The 17,574-nt window shown below is 35.0% G+C and overlaps 2 protein-coding genes and 1 non-coding gene across 4 annotated transcripts; 1 reads left to right on the forward strand and 2 right to left on the reverse strand.

The window, feature by feature from the left end:
• Positions 1 to 3,112: 3,112 nt before the first annotated feature.
• Positions 3,113 to 3,220, forward strand: LOC126716266 (small nucleolar RNA SNORD14). Its single transcript, XR_007652073.1, has one exon. It is a non-coding gene; the product is annotated as a small nucleolar RNA SNORD14 (small nucleolar RNA).
• An 884-nt stretch (positions 3,221 to 4,104) lies between these two features.
• Positions 4,105 to 7,206, reverse strand: LOC126712408 (tubulin beta chain). Its single transcript, XM_050411729.1, has 3 exons — positions 6,700 to 7,206; positions 5,129 to 5,398; positions 4,105 to 5,038 (listed from the first exon to the last, which is right to left on the reverse strand). Exons 1-3 carry the CDS (start codon positions 7,097 to 7,099, stop codon positions 4,359 to 4,361), a joined length of 1,350 nt encoding a protein of 449 aa, XP_050267686.1. The 5' UTR covers positions 7,100 to 7,206; the 3' UTR covers positions 4,105 to 4,358.
• Positions 7,207 to 8,786: 1,580 nt separating this feature from the next.
• On the reverse strand, positions 8,787 to 15,682 carry LOC126712409 (uncharacterized). Of its 2 annotated transcripts, none has more exons than XM_050411730.1 (13): positions 15,433 to 15,675; positions 15,236 to 15,326; positions 14,964 to 15,156; positions 14,772 to 14,862; positions 11,737 to 11,772; positions 11,509 to 11,607; positions 11,282 to 11,412; positions 11,147 to 11,195; positions 10,977 to 11,066; positions 10,837 to 10,890; positions 9,797 to 9,862; positions 9,118 to 9,215; positions 8,787 to 9,039 (listed from the first exon to the last, which is right to left on the reverse strand). In XM_050411730.1, the coding sequence occupies exons 1-13, from the start codon at positions 15,658 to 15,660 to the stop codon at positions 8,973 to 8,975; spliced, it is 1,293 nt and encodes a 430-aa protein (XP_050267687.1). In that variant the 5' UTR covers positions 15,661 to 15,675; the 3' UTR covers positions 8,787 to 8,972. The 2 variants fall into 2 exon arrangements, 1 of the variants encoding a protein (XP_050267687.1); XR_007651109.1 differs by having other exon boundaries at positions 8,968 to 9,039; positions 9,797 to 9,876; positions 15,433 to 15,682.
• Between the last annotated feature and the right edge of the window lie 1,892 nt (positions 15,683 to 17,574).

Consider the following 17,574-nt stretch of genomic DNA (forward strand, 5'->3'; position numbering starts at 1 on the left):
AGTGGACCAAAAATAACAATATCTTCCTCTTTTACCTTTCTGCCCTCGGCGTCACGAGTCCGAATACCATTCAAGGTGCCAAAAAGTTGGCATAAATGCCACACTCCCACAATTCATCGAAGGTGCGTACGTGTCACACCATGCCTTTAAGTTTAAGCCTAGAATTCTAGATGCTCTGATTGGTTCGTGTTAGCCAACCATTTGATAGCACGTAAGCATCAAAATGACAAATCTCCAGATACATCAAACCTTGACCGAAGATCCAAATGAGTTCGTGATTTAACCAAACCTAATCCCTTTGTTTAGTTAAAGTCAGTTCGAGATTTAACCCAACTCTTGAACTTTATGTTAACCATGGTACTAGGTAGTCCCAATTCCCAAACACTCAAAACCCTAGTACGCTGTCCCTTTTGTTTTGTATATAACCTCATAGAAGCATGAGATACCATCACTGCAGTCTGCAGTCTGCAACCTCCAGTTCCACCTAAGACATAAACACAATTCAACCTAGGTCCATGGTCAAATACTATTATATTAGGGTTTCACTCTCTTTGTGATTGTTACAATCAAGGGTTTGCAAAGGATGAGGAATTTTTATGTTGGATTTCGAGAAGCTCTACATTTTTTTAATGTGAGCGATGTTCCAATCTTATACTTCCATGACTCTGATGCTGTCCCTTTGATTTATTCTCCATCTCATATTTATTTTTCTTTGATTTCTTCATTCCCTTTAATTTTATTGAAAATAAATCAATTTTTGAAGAAATTGTAATTGTTCACCTTAATTTTGGGTTCGTAGATTTTTCTGATTTCTCTCACAAGTTGTGCAGCGTTTTAAAACTTGAAGATGTTTTATAATGAACTTATTTTGGGCTTTTCATGATACTAAATCTCAAATTGCCGTTATATTATAGACTCTACTTTCTCTCCTCTCTTATGTTGTTGATTTTGGTTACTTACCAATTTTCATTGTTTAATTCTACATCGCTGTTTATAGGCATCTGTAAACTCCTGATCATAATTGGCGTTTGGATATGATTTCTTCTGGTTTGAATTAATAAAATTTATGTCTTATAAAAAAGAAAAAAAAATCGTTCTTGAAAAGTTAATGGATAATAGATCATTTTTAAAAAGTTAAAAAAAAAAAATACTATTATTTTTTGAGTAGTTTTAAGATATTTGTTCACTTTTTTTTTCCAACGTTAATTAATTTATCTTTGATTGACTCACAAAATAAAAAATCATCTAAATCGTAGAGATTACAATCCTGGATTTAAAAAAATGTTTCTGGAAAATTGGTTCTCAATCTACGGTCAACCTTAACACATGGGCCAATCTGGCCCATTTCACTCACGGGTATTCGGTAAAACCCAGTCGTTGTGTAATTATAACTTAAGTCTTATTAAATACAGCGTTTACAGAAACCTTGCCCACTACTAGATACGTTGGGCCAAGATCTTATAATTGTAAGTCTTAAAGTCCTAAATAACTTAAGTTTCAAATGATTACTACTAGTATTTTTTAAAGTCTTAAAACAATTTTCCTAAGCCAATTTAAAGTAGCATCCAAACTCTTCGGTTTTTGGAATTTTTATTCTAAATAGCTAAAACATATATTCTGCCGTGAGTTCTGAAGCTAAATTCGCTAGACTATCTTTGGTTTTGACTGTCTATGGTACTTAGTTTGTTACATAATGTTCACTGCTGACAAATCCAAATGCCTCCTTCCTTGGATGCCCGAGGTCTTCTTTCCGATTATAAAATATGAAAGTGTTTTTAATGGTTTTAAACTCCCTAGCCCCTAGTTCTATGCACATGGTACAGGAAAAAAAATGATATAATAGATATAGAAAGAGAAAAATGTATAATAAAGAAAGGAATAGTAAGAAAAGAGGCAAAAAGACAAGATAATAGTAGTTCTATGAAAGCAATACGGATGAAGTTAAATATGATAGATATAGAAAGAGAAAAATGTATAATAATGAAAGAAATTAAAAAAGACAATCTAATAGACTCGGTCAATAAAAAATGGAGACATAATAGTCCAAAAGAAAATGATAGACTAAAGAAAGAAATTGACAAGAAACTAAAATCAATTGAAAGATCTATGACAGACACAAGATAATAATTTAACAAATTAACTAAAAAGATATAAACTTTAAATTCACCATTAGAAAGAAGAAATATAAATAGTGATATAGAAAAAGATATAATAGTATTAGATATTATTGAATCATCAGATAATGAAAAAATTGATAGAAATAGACCTAAATTCTTGACCTCTCTTTCGTCTTCTGCATCTATCCTTTTATAGATGAAATAAATCATGGTTTGTCTTCAAAAGTAACTTGAGTAAGTAAAGTTAACTCAAGTTAATCTGTCGGTAGACACTTGTAGAAGGAGAATCAGTCAGGATATTGTCTCATAGTCTATCACAAGGAGTGACTTTTTGTCTAAATCTATCTGGAAGCTATTCACACATGCTGGTGAACAATGGTTTGTCATAATTGTCTTTGGAGGGTCTATCTCGTGAACAGTGGTTTGTCATATTGTCTCGTAGTCTATCACATGGTTTTCTTTCTTCCCATCACACTACTAATAATTTGTCATTCAGACTTTTCTAATGCCAAACGTGCAACATGTAAATCTCATGCTAATAATATACAAGAAAGCTATGATTTACTCAAAAAATTTAATCAAATACACTTTCTGAAATCACATGTAGGATGTTATTGTGAAGAAATCAGATTGATGATGCGCCCTCATAGAAATCTTAAAAAAGAACCCTTGATTTGTCAAACAATGGTGGCTACGCAAGAGAAAAGTGCTTGCTTGTGTGAGAGGAGAACTACTATCTATCCTAAGTCCTAACACTCGATGAAGAGAGATTGAGATATAACAATTCAACGAGCCAATTGCTACTTATAAAGGGTGAAAGTAGGGGCTTCCTCTTGTTCATAATATTGGTCCATCCTATTATGGGCCAAAAAACAAAGAGAGATAATAGAAGCCCACATTCTCATTTAAAACGACTGTTAGGCCACGTAAAAATAAAGGATAAATACAACATTAGGTGCATTTGCAATATTGATGCTGATTATGACAAATCCAAAGGCTTGTTTTGAGACACTCAAAACATTCGCAATGTCCATCTAAGAGCTTTCGCCTTTGCCTGGCTTGAGAGGTTGTGCTGCTCAATCCTTCCTTGGATGTCTGAAACCCATTTTATAACTCATTTGCTTACCATTTTTTTTCCTAGCAAATTTTAAGGTAGCTGCCGGTGTTGTTTATAGTTTCATTGATTTGCAATTGGCTACATAGGCCATAGGTGCATCCATCGGCTCAAGCACTTAAAATGATACTAGTTTGTTTTTTGAGTCTTCTTTTTAGTTGCTTTGTCCATTTTCAGCTGTAAACCCAAATTAAGACCGTTCAACGCCAGATGTTTGTGGTCAAGAATTCAAATCCTTGCCAGGCTAAAACGTATATGGGCTTTGATGCTATTCTGGGCCTTCCCTTAGAGTCTTAAGACTTATAAAAGGGTTGGCTGTTTGGCGTGAAAATTCAAAAATCATCTTATGAAACAGGTTTATACAGCAACCCCTCAACAATATATCCTACAGGTGTGTGGTGTAGAAGGCTGCCTTGTTGTATTCACTGACAATATTGTTGCCCAGCCTGATCAAATGTCCTTTTCTCTTGGAGTGGTTGCCCAGCCTGCCCAACATTTAGAACCGCTTTGATCTAATAACTGAATAGGAAGACTTTGATCTTGTTTAGCCCTAAGTGTATAATACTCATAGTTTAACCCCACGTCATCCCTATCTATGCTCATGCACATATGGTTAAGCAATGACAGTTTAACATGTTGATTAAAGTAGACACTTCCTAGCATCCAGTATATCAAAAAAAAAAAAATTTGAAATTCATAATTTTTCAATCTTATGTCTGGACAATGGCAAAGCTGCAGGCACCTACTGAGTACCGACTACAAAATGTTTTTATGAACTATACTACTTCCATTTTGTTTCTGGTTCACCTCAAACTTGACACTATGGAGTGCATTTCTAAGGATAACAAATAATCACGAACTGGCCACTATAAATGGAGTTTGGCAATATGACAATTTTTATTGATACACTTGAAAAAACCAACCAACAATATCAATATATCATCATACAATACGAAATCAAACAATTGAGTAATGACAAAGGGTGAACATGGATAGAGAAACAAAACAATTAACAAAAAGGAGAAACATTGATAGCCACACCAGTAGTAGATCAGCGGGTAAAGAGGGAGCTGATCACATCAAAATTCATTCTGCTTATAAGGTACTTGCCACAGTTGTTTCACTTTTTAGTCCTCATAATTTTCTTCTAACCCTTCCTCCTCATACTCACCCTCATCATCAGCTGTTGCATCCTGGTACTGCTGGTACTCAGCCACCAAATCATTCATGTTGCTCTCAGCCTCTGTGAACTCCATCTCGTCCATCCCTTCACCTGTATACCAATGCAAGAAAGCCTTGCGGCGGAACATAGCAGTGAATTGCTCACTCACCCTTCTGAACATCTCCTGGATTGATGTGGAGTTACCAATAAAAGTGGATGCCATTTTCAGACCCATTGGTGGAATATCACACACACTTGACTTCACGTTATTAGGAATCCACTCCACAAAGTATGATGAATTCTTGTTCTGCACATTGATCATCTGTTCATCGACCTCTTTGGTGCTCATCTTTCCCCTGAACATTGCTGAGGCTGTCAGGTAGCGGCCATGACGGGGGTCAGCAGCACACATCATGTTCTTGGAATCCCACATTTGTTGAGTCAGCTCTGGGACAGTGAGGGAGATGTACTGCTGGGACCCACGAGAGGTGAGTGGTGCAAAACCCACCATGAAAAAGTGAAGACGTGGGAAGGGGATCAGATTAACAGCAAGCTTCCGAAGGTCGGAGTTCAGCTGGCCAGGGAACCTCAGACAACATGTTACCCCACTCATAGTTGCAGAGATCAAATGGTTAAGGTCACCAACTACAAAACCAGAGGTACAAAAAGGAAAGCTTAAATACTGTGGTAGTGCTTAATATTGACATTGAATCCAAAAATCAATTTGATACTTACAGCTTGGAGTGCTGAGCTTTAGTGTCCTGAAGCAAATGTCATAAAGTGCTTCATTATCAAGAACCATGCACTCATCGGCGTTCTCCACCAACTGGTGAACTGAGAGGGTGGCATTGTATGGCTCCACAACAGTGTCAGAGACCTTTGGAGATGGGAAAACGGAAAATGTAAGCATCATCCTATCTGGGTACTCTTCTCTAATCTTTGATATCAGGAGGGTTCCCATGCCAGACCCTGTACCTCCTCCAAGTGAGTGACAAACCTGGAAACCTGGCCAAAATAAAAACTACAGTTTAAGTTTAACCAGCAAATTTAGTATACAGCAACTAATATTAACACCATTTACCAGCCAATGAACTTGTCTTTTTTCTTAAGCAGGGAAAGAGATTCAAACTAGTGACCTCTGCTTCATGAGCGTGATCACCAACCAAATGCTACCCCTTAAGGTTATGGATACAAGAAAAATAAAACCTATCCAAGGTTACAACTCAAATTTGCTACAATTACATCTTCGGGTCTAAAGCTTGAAGTTGTCATGCTTCGTATATTTACAGAAAATATTATAGGTTGTTGCTATCATCAAACATTATACTCAAAAGGTATAATGCACAGTGTCATCTTGATTGAAAGATGTTCACTACATATAAGGGTGTCTTGTAAAATACACAATTTTAAGAGGCCATTATTCGCCAACAAGAGACAAAATTATCACTAATTATGAATCGTTAATTTTCAAAACAGTAACAATCAAACACAATTATCACTTTTGTCATCTCAAAATCCTTTTTCTATGTACTAACTCAAATGTAGATCCAGATGCACTTTAATTCATTTCATCAATAAAGATGGGTGTATGACTGTATGTGCATCCCAGTAAATAAAGCAGATGTTATAATTTCACTTTATGTTCCTTTTACCATTGCTAATATCCCATAATCCTAATTATGTGATTCCTCCTTTTCATTGTAAACAAGGACCCACAAGGCTAATCGAATGAGTGCCATAAAATTTACTGCCTCTGTAAATGTTTTTTTTTTTTTTTGCTAATTAAGCAATGTCGGCTGGCATAAAAAATCTAATTAGGCCATCACAATCATTGAAAATAATCAAAACAAAAACACTAATAGATCTTCCTATTGGATTATACAAACCACCAAAAAGTCATGTTCTCCACGCCAGACAAAAAAGCAGGCCCCCTAACAACTAAGCCTCGTCATCATCATCAATCATAAATTAGTACAAAACTAAGCAAATCGAACAGTTACCACAATAATGCTAAACAATAAAGCATTGACTATCAGATCCACTGTGAGCCTTTTTTTTTTCTTCTTCTTAATTTCAAGAACACACACATATGTATATGAATTCATATAGCAAGCACATTGAAGCATAAAAAACAAGTGAGAAAACAAAAAAGGACAAAGCAATATCACTCTCATCCTTCATTACCATTTCTAGTAATATCAGATTTGATGCAGTAATTACTTATTAGAGGATCTACAAATTTCTATGTATATATGTGAAAATTGAAGCGAAGCGAAATGAGAGAGAGAGAGAGAGAGAATGAAAACCTTGCAAGCAATCACAGTTCTCGGCCTCTTTACGAACAACGTCGAGAACGGAGTCGATCAACTCAGCTCCCTCAGTGTAATGACCTTTGGCCCAGTTGTTTCCGGCGCCGGACTGTCCGAAAACGAAGTTATCGGGGCGGAAGATCTGTCCAAACGGGCCGGATCTGATGCTGTCCATGGTTCCGGGTTCGAGATCCATGAGAACCGCCCGGGGCACGTAGCGACCGCCGGAGGCCTCGTTGTAGTACACATTGATTCGCTCCAGTTGAAGATCCGACGACCCGTCTCCCTTGTACCGACCCGTGGGATCGATGCCGTGCTCGTCGCAGATAACCTCCCAGAACTTGGAGCCGATTTGGTTGCCGCATTGGCCTCCTTGAATGTGAAGGATCTCTCTCATTGTTGGGAAAAAGAAGAAAATTTAGGGTTTGGTAGTTGAAAATTGAGTGGAGGATGAGGCTATGAGAGAAAGAGAGTGGGTGTGGTGTGTATTAATATTGAAGAAGAAAGAAAGAGACAGATATACTCGGAGGTTAGGATGGTAATAATTTGAGAAAGAGAGAGAGAGCGGGATATTTATATTTATTTTATTTTTTTGAAGTGGGTTAAAACTTCTCTGAAATCGGTTGTATGGGTTTTGTGTGTGGGTGTGTGACTGTGAGTGACGGCCACAGTGTACGAACTTCCCAACTAACTCTCTCTTTTTTTTTCTTTGCTTGTTTTGGGTCTCGCGCGCACGTTAAAAGACTGGGTCCCACCGTTTTTAACCTGTTCTTCCGTTGAATTCGGTGCGTCACTTTTTTGTTACTGCTACTGAATCGGATATTGTTTGCGGTTCGGTTAGGTAAATGAAATGCAGATCACATTTTTACAACAAATTTTAAAATATGAGTTGTTATTAATAATTTAATATTTATTGATGAAAATTTTGTAAAAATTTTGTGAATATAATACCTTTAGTTCGGTTATGTTGTTCTAGAATTACTCTTTATTTCAATTAGTCTGAGAGCAATTTGTGTAAACTGAATATGGTTGACGGGTAATCACACAAAATCACGATTCATCAAAAATTAGACATTACCCAAAATGTCAATACTCAAGGGTAAACGTCTTAGTTTTCTTATTGGTATGAAAATTGTGATGTATTCAAGGATAGAATTTCAAATCAGTCTGTACTTTCAATCCACCAAGTGATAACTTAAAATTAGTTTTCTTAGAGTTTACAAAATTAGCAATTTCATTCAATTAATTTTGTTTCACAAGACATAGCTATCGCAACTAATAGTATTCAAAAGCCGACTGAAACAGTTTGAAACCAGCAATGCGAATAGTATTGATCGAGATGGTTTGAGACTTTCGAGGTATTGAAACTATTGATTGTGATTTAAGACGTCAATCGAACACAAGAGCGTATTGACAACAATGTAAACACCTACCGTTTTTTTTTTTTTTTTACTGTTTTAAATTTATTTCCAAAGGTTGATTATTTTATCTACATATATTAATAAAGAAGGGAAAAATAAAAATAATAAAAACACTACATGTGGATCTCCTGCCTGTGTTTGTTTGTTTGTTTTAAATGTATTCTTGAACAATTGCTGGATCTCAATTATTGGCATTGCAAAACATGATTGCCCGTTCCTTCGCGCAAGCTCGCAATTGCAAGTAGTGACTGCTAGAAAGACCAGCTTGCAGATAAGCTAGAATCCCATTGAAATCCAAAATTTACTTATTGCAGATACAATCAGTACTGGGCAGTTCTGTTTTCAGTTAGCCTAAAAAGCTTCACTGTTTTACGCAATGAATTTATGTTTCAAGAAATTATTAATCTCCATTTGCTGCTTGAAAACCCAATGCTTTGCAAGAACCATGTGAGAATTAAGAACTCACTTATCAAGGAATCTCAACAACCAATTGCCAGAAGGGTTCATTATTTAGTTCCAGCAATGAAGATTGGGTTTTCTTTTATATCAGCATTTTCTATTGGTTCATAGCATCAGACAGATCAGAGTAATCACAAGAAAACTCTGAAATTTAGATTCTTATTCTAGATTCCATCACTGACATTCACTTTGATAGGCATTCCATTGTACGCAAGGCACATTAAATTTGGTCCTCAACAAGCTAAAGAAACAATCAGGTCATCATGCACTGGAAGTAACTTATACATAAGCATCAACAGCTTTAATATATGATCATATTAAACAAGAATATCAACGGAGAAACTTTACACAAATAGAGTGATAGTGAGCTTAAAGAACAGTAACTACACACTAGTGTTGTAGTTGAGCCTCGTTGCAGTACCTCTTGAAGTTCAAAGCCTCATCCACCAAAAACTCACTAAAAAAATTATTCATGTCAGCAAAATTATGCATGGAAAAGCAAATGCTAGAACCAAAAGTAATTGAAATAACTCACAAGATTTTCTCAGCCATTACTGATGTTTCCCATCTTGGACTCCATGGATACTCAGTAATAAGAGGTGACTTGGCTGGTACACCGTGGGAGTTCATATGCTACAATTACATTGACATAAGCTAATCAGTGAGATGATTTGAAGACCATTAATTGGTCACCGATGAAAAGCCTTCTCTAACAATACAGATACACATTGGCCTAATACATTCTTTAAGCTTTAAAGGCCCAGTGGTTCCTTATAAAGTTTATCGATCTTTTGTTTTGGATAAACTCAATAGCTTATTGATATTATTTGCACAGTGATCTAAATGGAAAAACAACAGAATCAAAATGTGAAAGTGCATGATTTAAAAGTCAGACACTTCTCCTTGTACTAAATTTTACAACTGTGCCTTCTACGAAGGGGAGAGCGTGTCATTTGGGATAGAGCTCATTAGCACATATGTTGCAAATAGGAATTACCTATTGCTATGAACAAAAAAGAAGCCAGTAGGGCTAATGAAGATACCACCAAACCATATACCATTCAAATGTTTATGAAATCATACAAGTGGCATAATTCAGCACTTGGGGTTTAACAATTCCATTAACAGGCAATGTAATTGGATAAGATGTATGGCTGTGCACATTCTTATAGCTACATTAAAATGTATGGCTGTATTAGGGGAAAAACTTATACCTGAGAACTTTGAAGCATCAAACCTGGTTGCTGCTTTGGAAACTGAGTTGAAATGCTGAAGTGAACCTACAGTAACAGGACTTTGAGGAGTTTGTTCACGTGCAAATAACAAAAATTAATCTATAGAATCAATCATCACAAAATAAAACAAGTTTCATACCAAAACCCTTTGAAAATAAAAATACCCACGGTAGAAAATAAAGAATTGTATACCAATACGAGAGTTTGCAACCACTACATGACTAGATGTTTTCTGGCACAATCCAATTTATGCTTAAATAAGATGATACCCTAGTCATAGAGGAATCTAAAATTACTATCATTCATTTAACTGATATGAATCCTTTCAGTGTGTTAGAAAATAGGTTTAACACCACTGAATTTGCAAAAAATATTTGTCTGCCTAGTGCCCTCATACAGATGATAGTGCCATAGTCCAACAATAGCCACAGGCTTCTCACATATCTATGAAGAATGATAGGAAAGACGGTTTAAATACAATTCATAAGCCATTAAAAAAAAATTTCCAAAATGTCAACAATTGTTGAGTATAAAACAGTACAGACTCAAAATCTCAAAAATATAAATGGATTGAAATTTACTGAAAGTCCATTGCAATAACTACAGAAAATTAGGAAAACAACTAGTTGCTAAGTGCATATAGAGTACCTTTTTTTTTTTTGGTAAAACGGATGGCCAAAAAATGACTAGAAACAAGGCAGATACAACACAGGCAAATGGAGAACACCATCCAATAATTTTCTACAAGGTAATGCTAAACATGTTCTGTAACTTAATCTTTGTCTATCTGCATTTTCCCCTAGGCTAAATGTGTGGTCAACTTGCTTTGCAGAACTTGACCTTATTTCAACTGAAGATCTAGTGTATGAAACTACACACAACCTATTGCATTAGTCATGAAGTTTGCAATTATTATGGTAAAAATTTTGGATAATTCATTTATCAACTCCTTGCCACGCAGTGTGGCCTCAAGGCTCAATGGGATAATATAAGCAAAAAATGAGGAAATAATATTATACCAGGAATGTAAATGCCCCAGAGCCAGCAAGAAATGTTGCCTTTCTGCAAAAGATCTGTCAAGAAAAGTAATGATAACCAACTAATAAGTCTTAATGGTTCAAACAATTTTGCAAAACATTATAACGCCTGGTATGCATACCGGATCAGCTTCTAACGGCCTTCCGAACAGAGGGGCTAATGACTCAATAAAGCGCCTTCTAACATCAATAAGTGAAACTGCCTCCAAGATCTTCAATAAAAAAACAACTATATGATGAATTCATGCTTTAAGTGCAAACTATCTCACTAGATGAAGACTATGCAGCTGACCTGTTTCTCAAGAGATTCTTCCAGATGGGGAAGATATTCTGCCATGCACCTATGGAGGAGAAAAAAAAAAACTATGAACATGATGATATGTTGACACACATCCTTGTATGAAGGCAGAATGATATGATAACATACATTCCATCCAACCATGGAGGAAGTTTGAAATCTTCAATAGAAAAGATAGACTTCAAGTCAGAGGTAGATAGTAATTTCAGACGAGGTGCTGAAGAAGCAGATACATATTTTCTCCCAACAGGGTAGATAACCTTCATCAATCAAAAAGAAGACAAAAGTTCAAGATGCTAAAGAAAAACATTAAGAGCCAAGAAAAAGATAAGGATAAAATGAAAGAAAAATAAAACCTGCAAGTATATCTTTGGTGAATGTCTCCAAGGGCACCCGTGCACCATCTTATCAATGTTCATTTCTGTAAGAGGCACTGCAAACTTCACCTCCTCTGGCTACGCTAAAAGTCAAAGGCATAAAAACCACAAATATAATAAAAAGCTATAAGAAGTATTTAAAATCACCATGGATCAGCTCATAGACTAAATTAGAAAAAATGTGAACATGTTCTTTAAAATTGATACCTTTTCAGCACTAGAACTCAAATGCATTTCAATTCCCTGTAGGATAGTAATGGGCGTTAAGGCAAAATTCCAAGTGCTGAATTTTCCATTCAAGACATAATCTATAGAACAATGGGGCTTAAACAGTAAAAATTGGTGACTAAATGAAGACAGCACATATAGAAGAACTTAACCGAGCCCATCAAACTTTTAAATTTTGAGCCATTGAAGTCGATAAAATGGAATAGGAACACACAAATATAGAAATGCTAATCACACAAACAAAAAATAATATCATTAGAAACCATAAAAATAAAACAAAAGAAATCAAATTATCGGGAATATTCAAAACTGTCCAAATTATTGTGAAATTAAACTTATGAATCTGTGACACCCCATATTGATTGGATATTGAATGAGTGTGTGTTGTGTGGGTGTGTGTGTCATGTCCCACATCGAGCATATCCCGGGTAGATCTGGGTTTTATTTACAACTATGAGGAGCCTCAATTGTGACTAGACAAGTCCTTTTGAGGTATAGCACAGATATGGTTAGCTCTTTTCCTTGGGTCATTACATGGAACAACAATATCAGATACTAAATTTGGTTTTATGCTAGGATAGTCTACCATGGAAGCAATTTCTTACTTAGACATTTAATAGCAAAACATGGAAGAAGCCTATAAAGATGTTTTAATTGATATAAAAAAGAAAAGCATATGCTAGAGTACCTAGGGAGGTTATGTAGTAGGTTTTAGAAAAAAAAGGAGTTCCTCCTAAATATATTAAGCTAAAGTATATCAAGTTGATTAATGATATGTATGAGAATATGTGTGGCATTAATGATAGGTTTGTGTTCAGCTTTAAAGTCTATATTGATTTGAATTGGTTATGATGAACTTACTAGATCGATTCAAGATAAAGTCCCATGGTGTTTTTTCTTTTTGCTGGCAATAGAGCTTTAGTGAATGAACTAGACATGAAGTCAATGCCAACTTGTAAATCTAGAGGGAAACTTTAGATTCTAAAAGTTCTGGGTTTAGTAAGTCTAAAACAAAGTACATGGAGTGTAATTTTATAGTTCCATCTTCATTTATCTTGTTACTAAAAACCCCTATGTACAGGGATACCAAAAAGTAAATACCTTTGATATTTTGGATTAACAATTCACAAGAATGTGGAGAGCTTGAGATTGAAGATAATGTGAAACATAGTATACAAGCATTGTGGATGAAATGGAGAAGGGCATCCTCAGTATTGTGTGATCATAGAATATTTATTAAGTTAAAGGAAAAGTTTTACAAGACTACTATAAGACCAGTCATGCTATATGGTACCAAATGATGAGCTACTAAGAAACAACATTTTCAAAAAATGAGTGCAGCTAAAATGAAAATGCTAAAATGGACAAGTGGAAATACAAGGAAAGATACAAACGAATAACTTCAATTAAAGATGGGGTCACTCCCATTGATGAAAAGATAGGGGAGAATCACTTGAGATGGTTTAGTCAAGTGCAAAGGAGAGTGATTAAAGTACCAATGAGGAAGAGTGATTTGATGTAAGCTCTTGAGAATGAAAAGAGTTAGGGAAGAACTAAAAAACACTAGTAGCAGTAGTAGGAAAAAAAAGGAGGTGTGAGAGGATGATTTTGGATAGGATAATTGATGGAAAAGAATACATGTTAATAGTTTAGACTAAGATAAATATAAGGGCAGCTACCATTGATGAAAAGAAAGAGAGTCACTTGATACAATTTGGTCATGTGCAAAAGAGATTGATTAATGTACTGGTGAGGAAGAATGATTTCATTCAAGTGGAAGAAATGAAAAGAGAGAGTATGCTTTTGAATAGGACAAAATGACGGAGAAGATAACATTTGAACGATCCCAATTAGTTTGTTCAGAATCCATAAGCCAATCACATAACATTTGGGACTATGGTTTTGATGTTGTTGAAAACCAAATTATGGGGGAGAAAAAAAATAGAAGCAGAAATTTGATAATTACAAATTACTTTAACACAATTAACAAAGAGATTAATAAAGAACCCTCACATGGCTAAAAAATAGTTGGATCCACTGCCAGAATAGTAAGAAAGTATCTTATTAAAGAAAAAGAAATAAGTTCCAGACCACATGTTAAAAAAAATTGCTCATAAGTAAACCTTTTATCAGCTTTCTATGGACAGAGAAGCAACATCAGCATGGTTCACTAATATAGACAAGGTCCAATTCACATGATTGGTGTCACACTCCCATCTTATACCAAAAAACCCACCCTATTTTATTTTTCCTTTTAGTATTTCCACACAACATCCCCACCACCCTCCACCAAAAAAAAAAAAAAACACTCCATGTAGCAAGCAGGAAGGTCACATGCCAAGCCTACATGACCAGTCCGTGATTCCCAACAATCCTATTTCTTCATTTTCATATTTTTGAACATCCACTCAGAGAGCATGAAGAGAGAGAAGAATAGACACTGTTAATGACCCAGACTTTAGCTTATGTGTTCAATAAATAACTGATTCCTTGTACATTTATAGCATCACGATTACGAAAAAATAATTACCCTTGGCTCCTTCCCCATTCTTGATCACAACACCACTGCCGTATCATATGTCAAGTTACAAATGAAGCCATTGTTCACCATTTTCCTCTTCAACACCCATTCTCATTTCCCAATCTAATATGGATTATTTACACCATATCCACCTTGTTTCTTCCATATAATGCCTTGAAAAAGGTGGAAAAGGATGCCTTCAAGTTTTCACATTCAAAACATAAATATGAAACGCAATTGCAAGCGATCACCTATGCTTCTTGCACAAAGTCAGAAACACAAGCATAGATCTTTAATAATGAACTCAAAATATTACCACCTAAAAAAAGAAGAAGTAAACCACTAATTCCAGCCCCTGAAGTACAACCGCGATAATCCCATAACATTCATCACAAATTTAGAATCGATTATGCATACATATCGTATTTTTCCCATCAAAACTATTAACATTATTTCTCATATCTATAGCATTCAAATCAAAACTGTACATTACCTCCCTAAACGCAATAGTGCTAACTTCAAATTTCAACCTATCATCATCGACTTCATCAACACGCTTTCTCTGATAGTTCATATATTGATCCCTATAAAACCAAAAAACAATTGCATTTCAAATTTCAACCTAACTAGCTAAACCACATGAACTCTCAAAAAATTAAAAACACTAATCACAGAAATCACTGACCTAAGCTGTTGAAGAAGAACCATAAGCCGCGTTGGGTCCTTGCCATTCCAATCAGATAAACAATTCTTCGCCGAATTTGCATTACCTTCAACTCCATCATTCCTTGCCAGAAATGAAAGAAAATTTTCATCTTCGGCTCCAAATATAACATCCGGCGCAGAAATTGGCGATTCTGAATTGTATATAAAATCCCCTACAAGTTCAACCAAATCTAAATTTAGGTTACGAAGAAGAAAATAGTGAAGTACTTGGAAGTACCAGATCTCACTGACATTTTATGAAGTCAAGGCAATAGGGAATGACTATTGTGAAGCGGTCAATGACTCCAGTGGAGAACTTGCTACCGGACCACAAATGTTCAATCTGCAAAGGAATAAAATGAATTTGTATGATCTAGGCTTTTTTTTTTTTTTTTTTTTAGCTCTGTTTGGTTTCCGAGAAAATGGAAGGGAAAGATGAAGAGTGTTACCTTAACACTGAGGGGAAAGTGAGAGAGAAGGTAGTTGAGCTGAGCAGCGATTATAGGAGGAACTCCATCGGAAGCCATTGTCGTCACTCGTAGAGAGAGAGAGAGAGAGAGGGGTTTTGGGCCTTTTGGCAATCGATGACGGCAGCGATAAGCGGTTAAATCGGATATATGGCGAAACGCCGCCGTTGAGATTTGTTTATTTTTGACTAAATTACAAATTACAACCATAAAGTTTGGATTGTTTGAATTTTAGGCTTTAATGTTTGGGAGTTTTTGAATTTTACACATTGATGTTTTAGAATTTGAATTTTAAAAATTCTATTTTAACTAGTAGGTCAATGGTCGAATCATAGGTAGGGATGATAATGAGGCGGCAGAGGGCCAAAGGATGGAGTCTTTGTCCTTGCCCCGCATAGTTTTGTCATGTCCTATCTTCACCCCGCCCCGCCTCACATGATGGGAAAACTTTCTCACCCCATCCCCGCCCTTTGGGGCCCCCAAAGTCTCGCCCCACCTCGTAAAACTCTACTTTTTATTAATTTTCTTTACAACTAGTACATTTTTTTTAATTAAACCTATTTCGTTAATAAAAATATAATTGAAATTACAATTAAATCTATCCCATCAAATCAAATCAATTTTTAGAAAAAATTGAATAATATATCCAAGTGTTTAACAAGACAATCACAAAAAAAAAAAAAAAAAAAAAAGCAAAAACAAAAAATCTCATAGTATAATACATAACAAAATAAAGGCAAAGAAGCGTATTGGATAGAATAAAATGAGGTAATATTGATATATTTACAATTATATAACCTTTTAGCAACACGAGGCGGGGTGGGAATGGGGAGGGGTGTGGTGGGTGGATCTAAAAAGTCTAAACCCATCTCCACCCCGACTTGTGATGTGGGGCTAAAATCTTACCCCATCTCCGTCCCACTACTTTTACGAGGCGGGAAAAACCCGTGCGGGCCGAAGCGGGGAGAGGCGAGTTAAGTGGGGCAGGACAAAATTGCCATCTCTAACCATAGGGTCAAATAAAAAGATTTTAAAAATTAAATATCGCTCTATTTGTTTCGCTAGAAAACTTTCTGTAAATATAGTTTTCCACATTTTTCAGTGTTTGGTACCACAAAAAAAACTGGTCTCCGCCTCTGAGTTTCTGGATTCTTACAAAATTTGTTATTTTATACTCTAAAAAGTTACCATAGAATTTTATAACTCACCCAACATCTCAAATTTTATTTTAACATATAGCTCATAGCTCATTGAGTAGCAAATATGGAGTTCAAGATCTAACTATAAAAAAAATTGATTAATTTTTTTTTGTTTGATGGTTACAAAAAACTTCATTCCTATCTACCAACTTGCAAATGAGAACATATTCGCAGCGGTAATTATTTCATTCCTCTCTACCAAAATCCCAATTCTTTACTTTGAATTTCAAACTTGATTTTATTTTTTTCTCTATGAATTTTTTGGTTTGATGGATTCCAAGTAGTTCTTTTTTGCACATAAAAGTGCTAAAAAATAAAGAAGAAGAAGTAAGAATGAATGAAGTAAAAGACGAAAATTTTAAACATAATGCCTATACGGCTCTAAATTGCTTTTACATAAGATAATCTTTATGGTAAATTAATAATATTGTTATATAATAAATGATAATTGTTTAGAGGAATTGTATTTGTTGGTAGATACATTATGCAAATACTATGCAGTGATAATATATTATGTAGATACATTATATGAATACATAATTTTGAGTAATATTAAACACTTGTGGTTGACCATAGTAAACAATTAGTATACCAGTAAAAATAATAGACAATTAAAAGTTATTGCTATCTGTACTTATTAAAAATGTATTCTCATGTCAATTTCATGTATATAGACAAATAGTTGATATATATGTGTGTGTGTGTGTGGTTGATATATATATATATATATATATATGCAGGGCCGGATCTACCCTAGATGCAATGGATGCAATTGCCTAAGGCCCCCAAGTAAAACAAGGCCCCTAAATTTAAACTAATAAAATTATCTCTTTATGTGTAAAAATATTAATTAAGCTTCAAATATTAATTAATGCATATAAATAATTTTTTTATCAAAGAAAAAGCATAAAAAAAAAAAAAAAAT

The sequence above is a fragment of the Quercus robur genome, chromosome 2 (genome assembly GCF_932294415.1).
Source record: "Quercus robur chromosome 2, dhQueRobu3.1, whole genome shotgun sequence".
Taxonomy (NCBI): Eukaryota; Viridiplantae; Streptophyta; class Magnoliopsida; order Fagales; family Fagaceae; genus Quercus; species Quercus robur.

Excerpts from the sequence above, each read along its gene's own strand:
- LOC126712408 (XM_050411729.1), bottom strand. The coding sequence starts at position 7,099 with ATGAGAGAGATCCTTCACATTCAAGGAGGCCAATGCGGCAACCAAATC. Across the intron at positions 5,399-6,699 it reads GAACTGTGATTGCTTGCAAG|GTTTCCAGGTTTGTCACTCA; the intron begins GTTTTCATTCTC and ends TATTTTGGCCAG. Across the intron at positions 5,039-5,128 it reads AAAGCTCAGCACTCCAAGCT|TTGGTGACCTTAACCATTTG; the intron begins GTAAGTATCAAA and ends CTGGTTTTGTAG.
- LOC126712409 (XM_050411730.1), bottom strand. The coding sequence starts at position 15,660 with ATGGTTGTAATTTGTAATTTAGTCAAAAATAAACAAATCTCAACGGCG. Across the intron at positions 11,773-14,771 it reads GCACTATTGCGTTTAGGGAG|GGAATTGAAATGCATTTGAG; the intron begins GTAATGTACAGT and ends ACTATCCTACAG. Across the intron at positions 10,891-10,976 it reads GGCCGTTAGAAGCTGATCCG|ATCTTTTGCAGAAAGGCAAC; the intron begins GTATGCATACCA and ends TTTTCTTGACAG.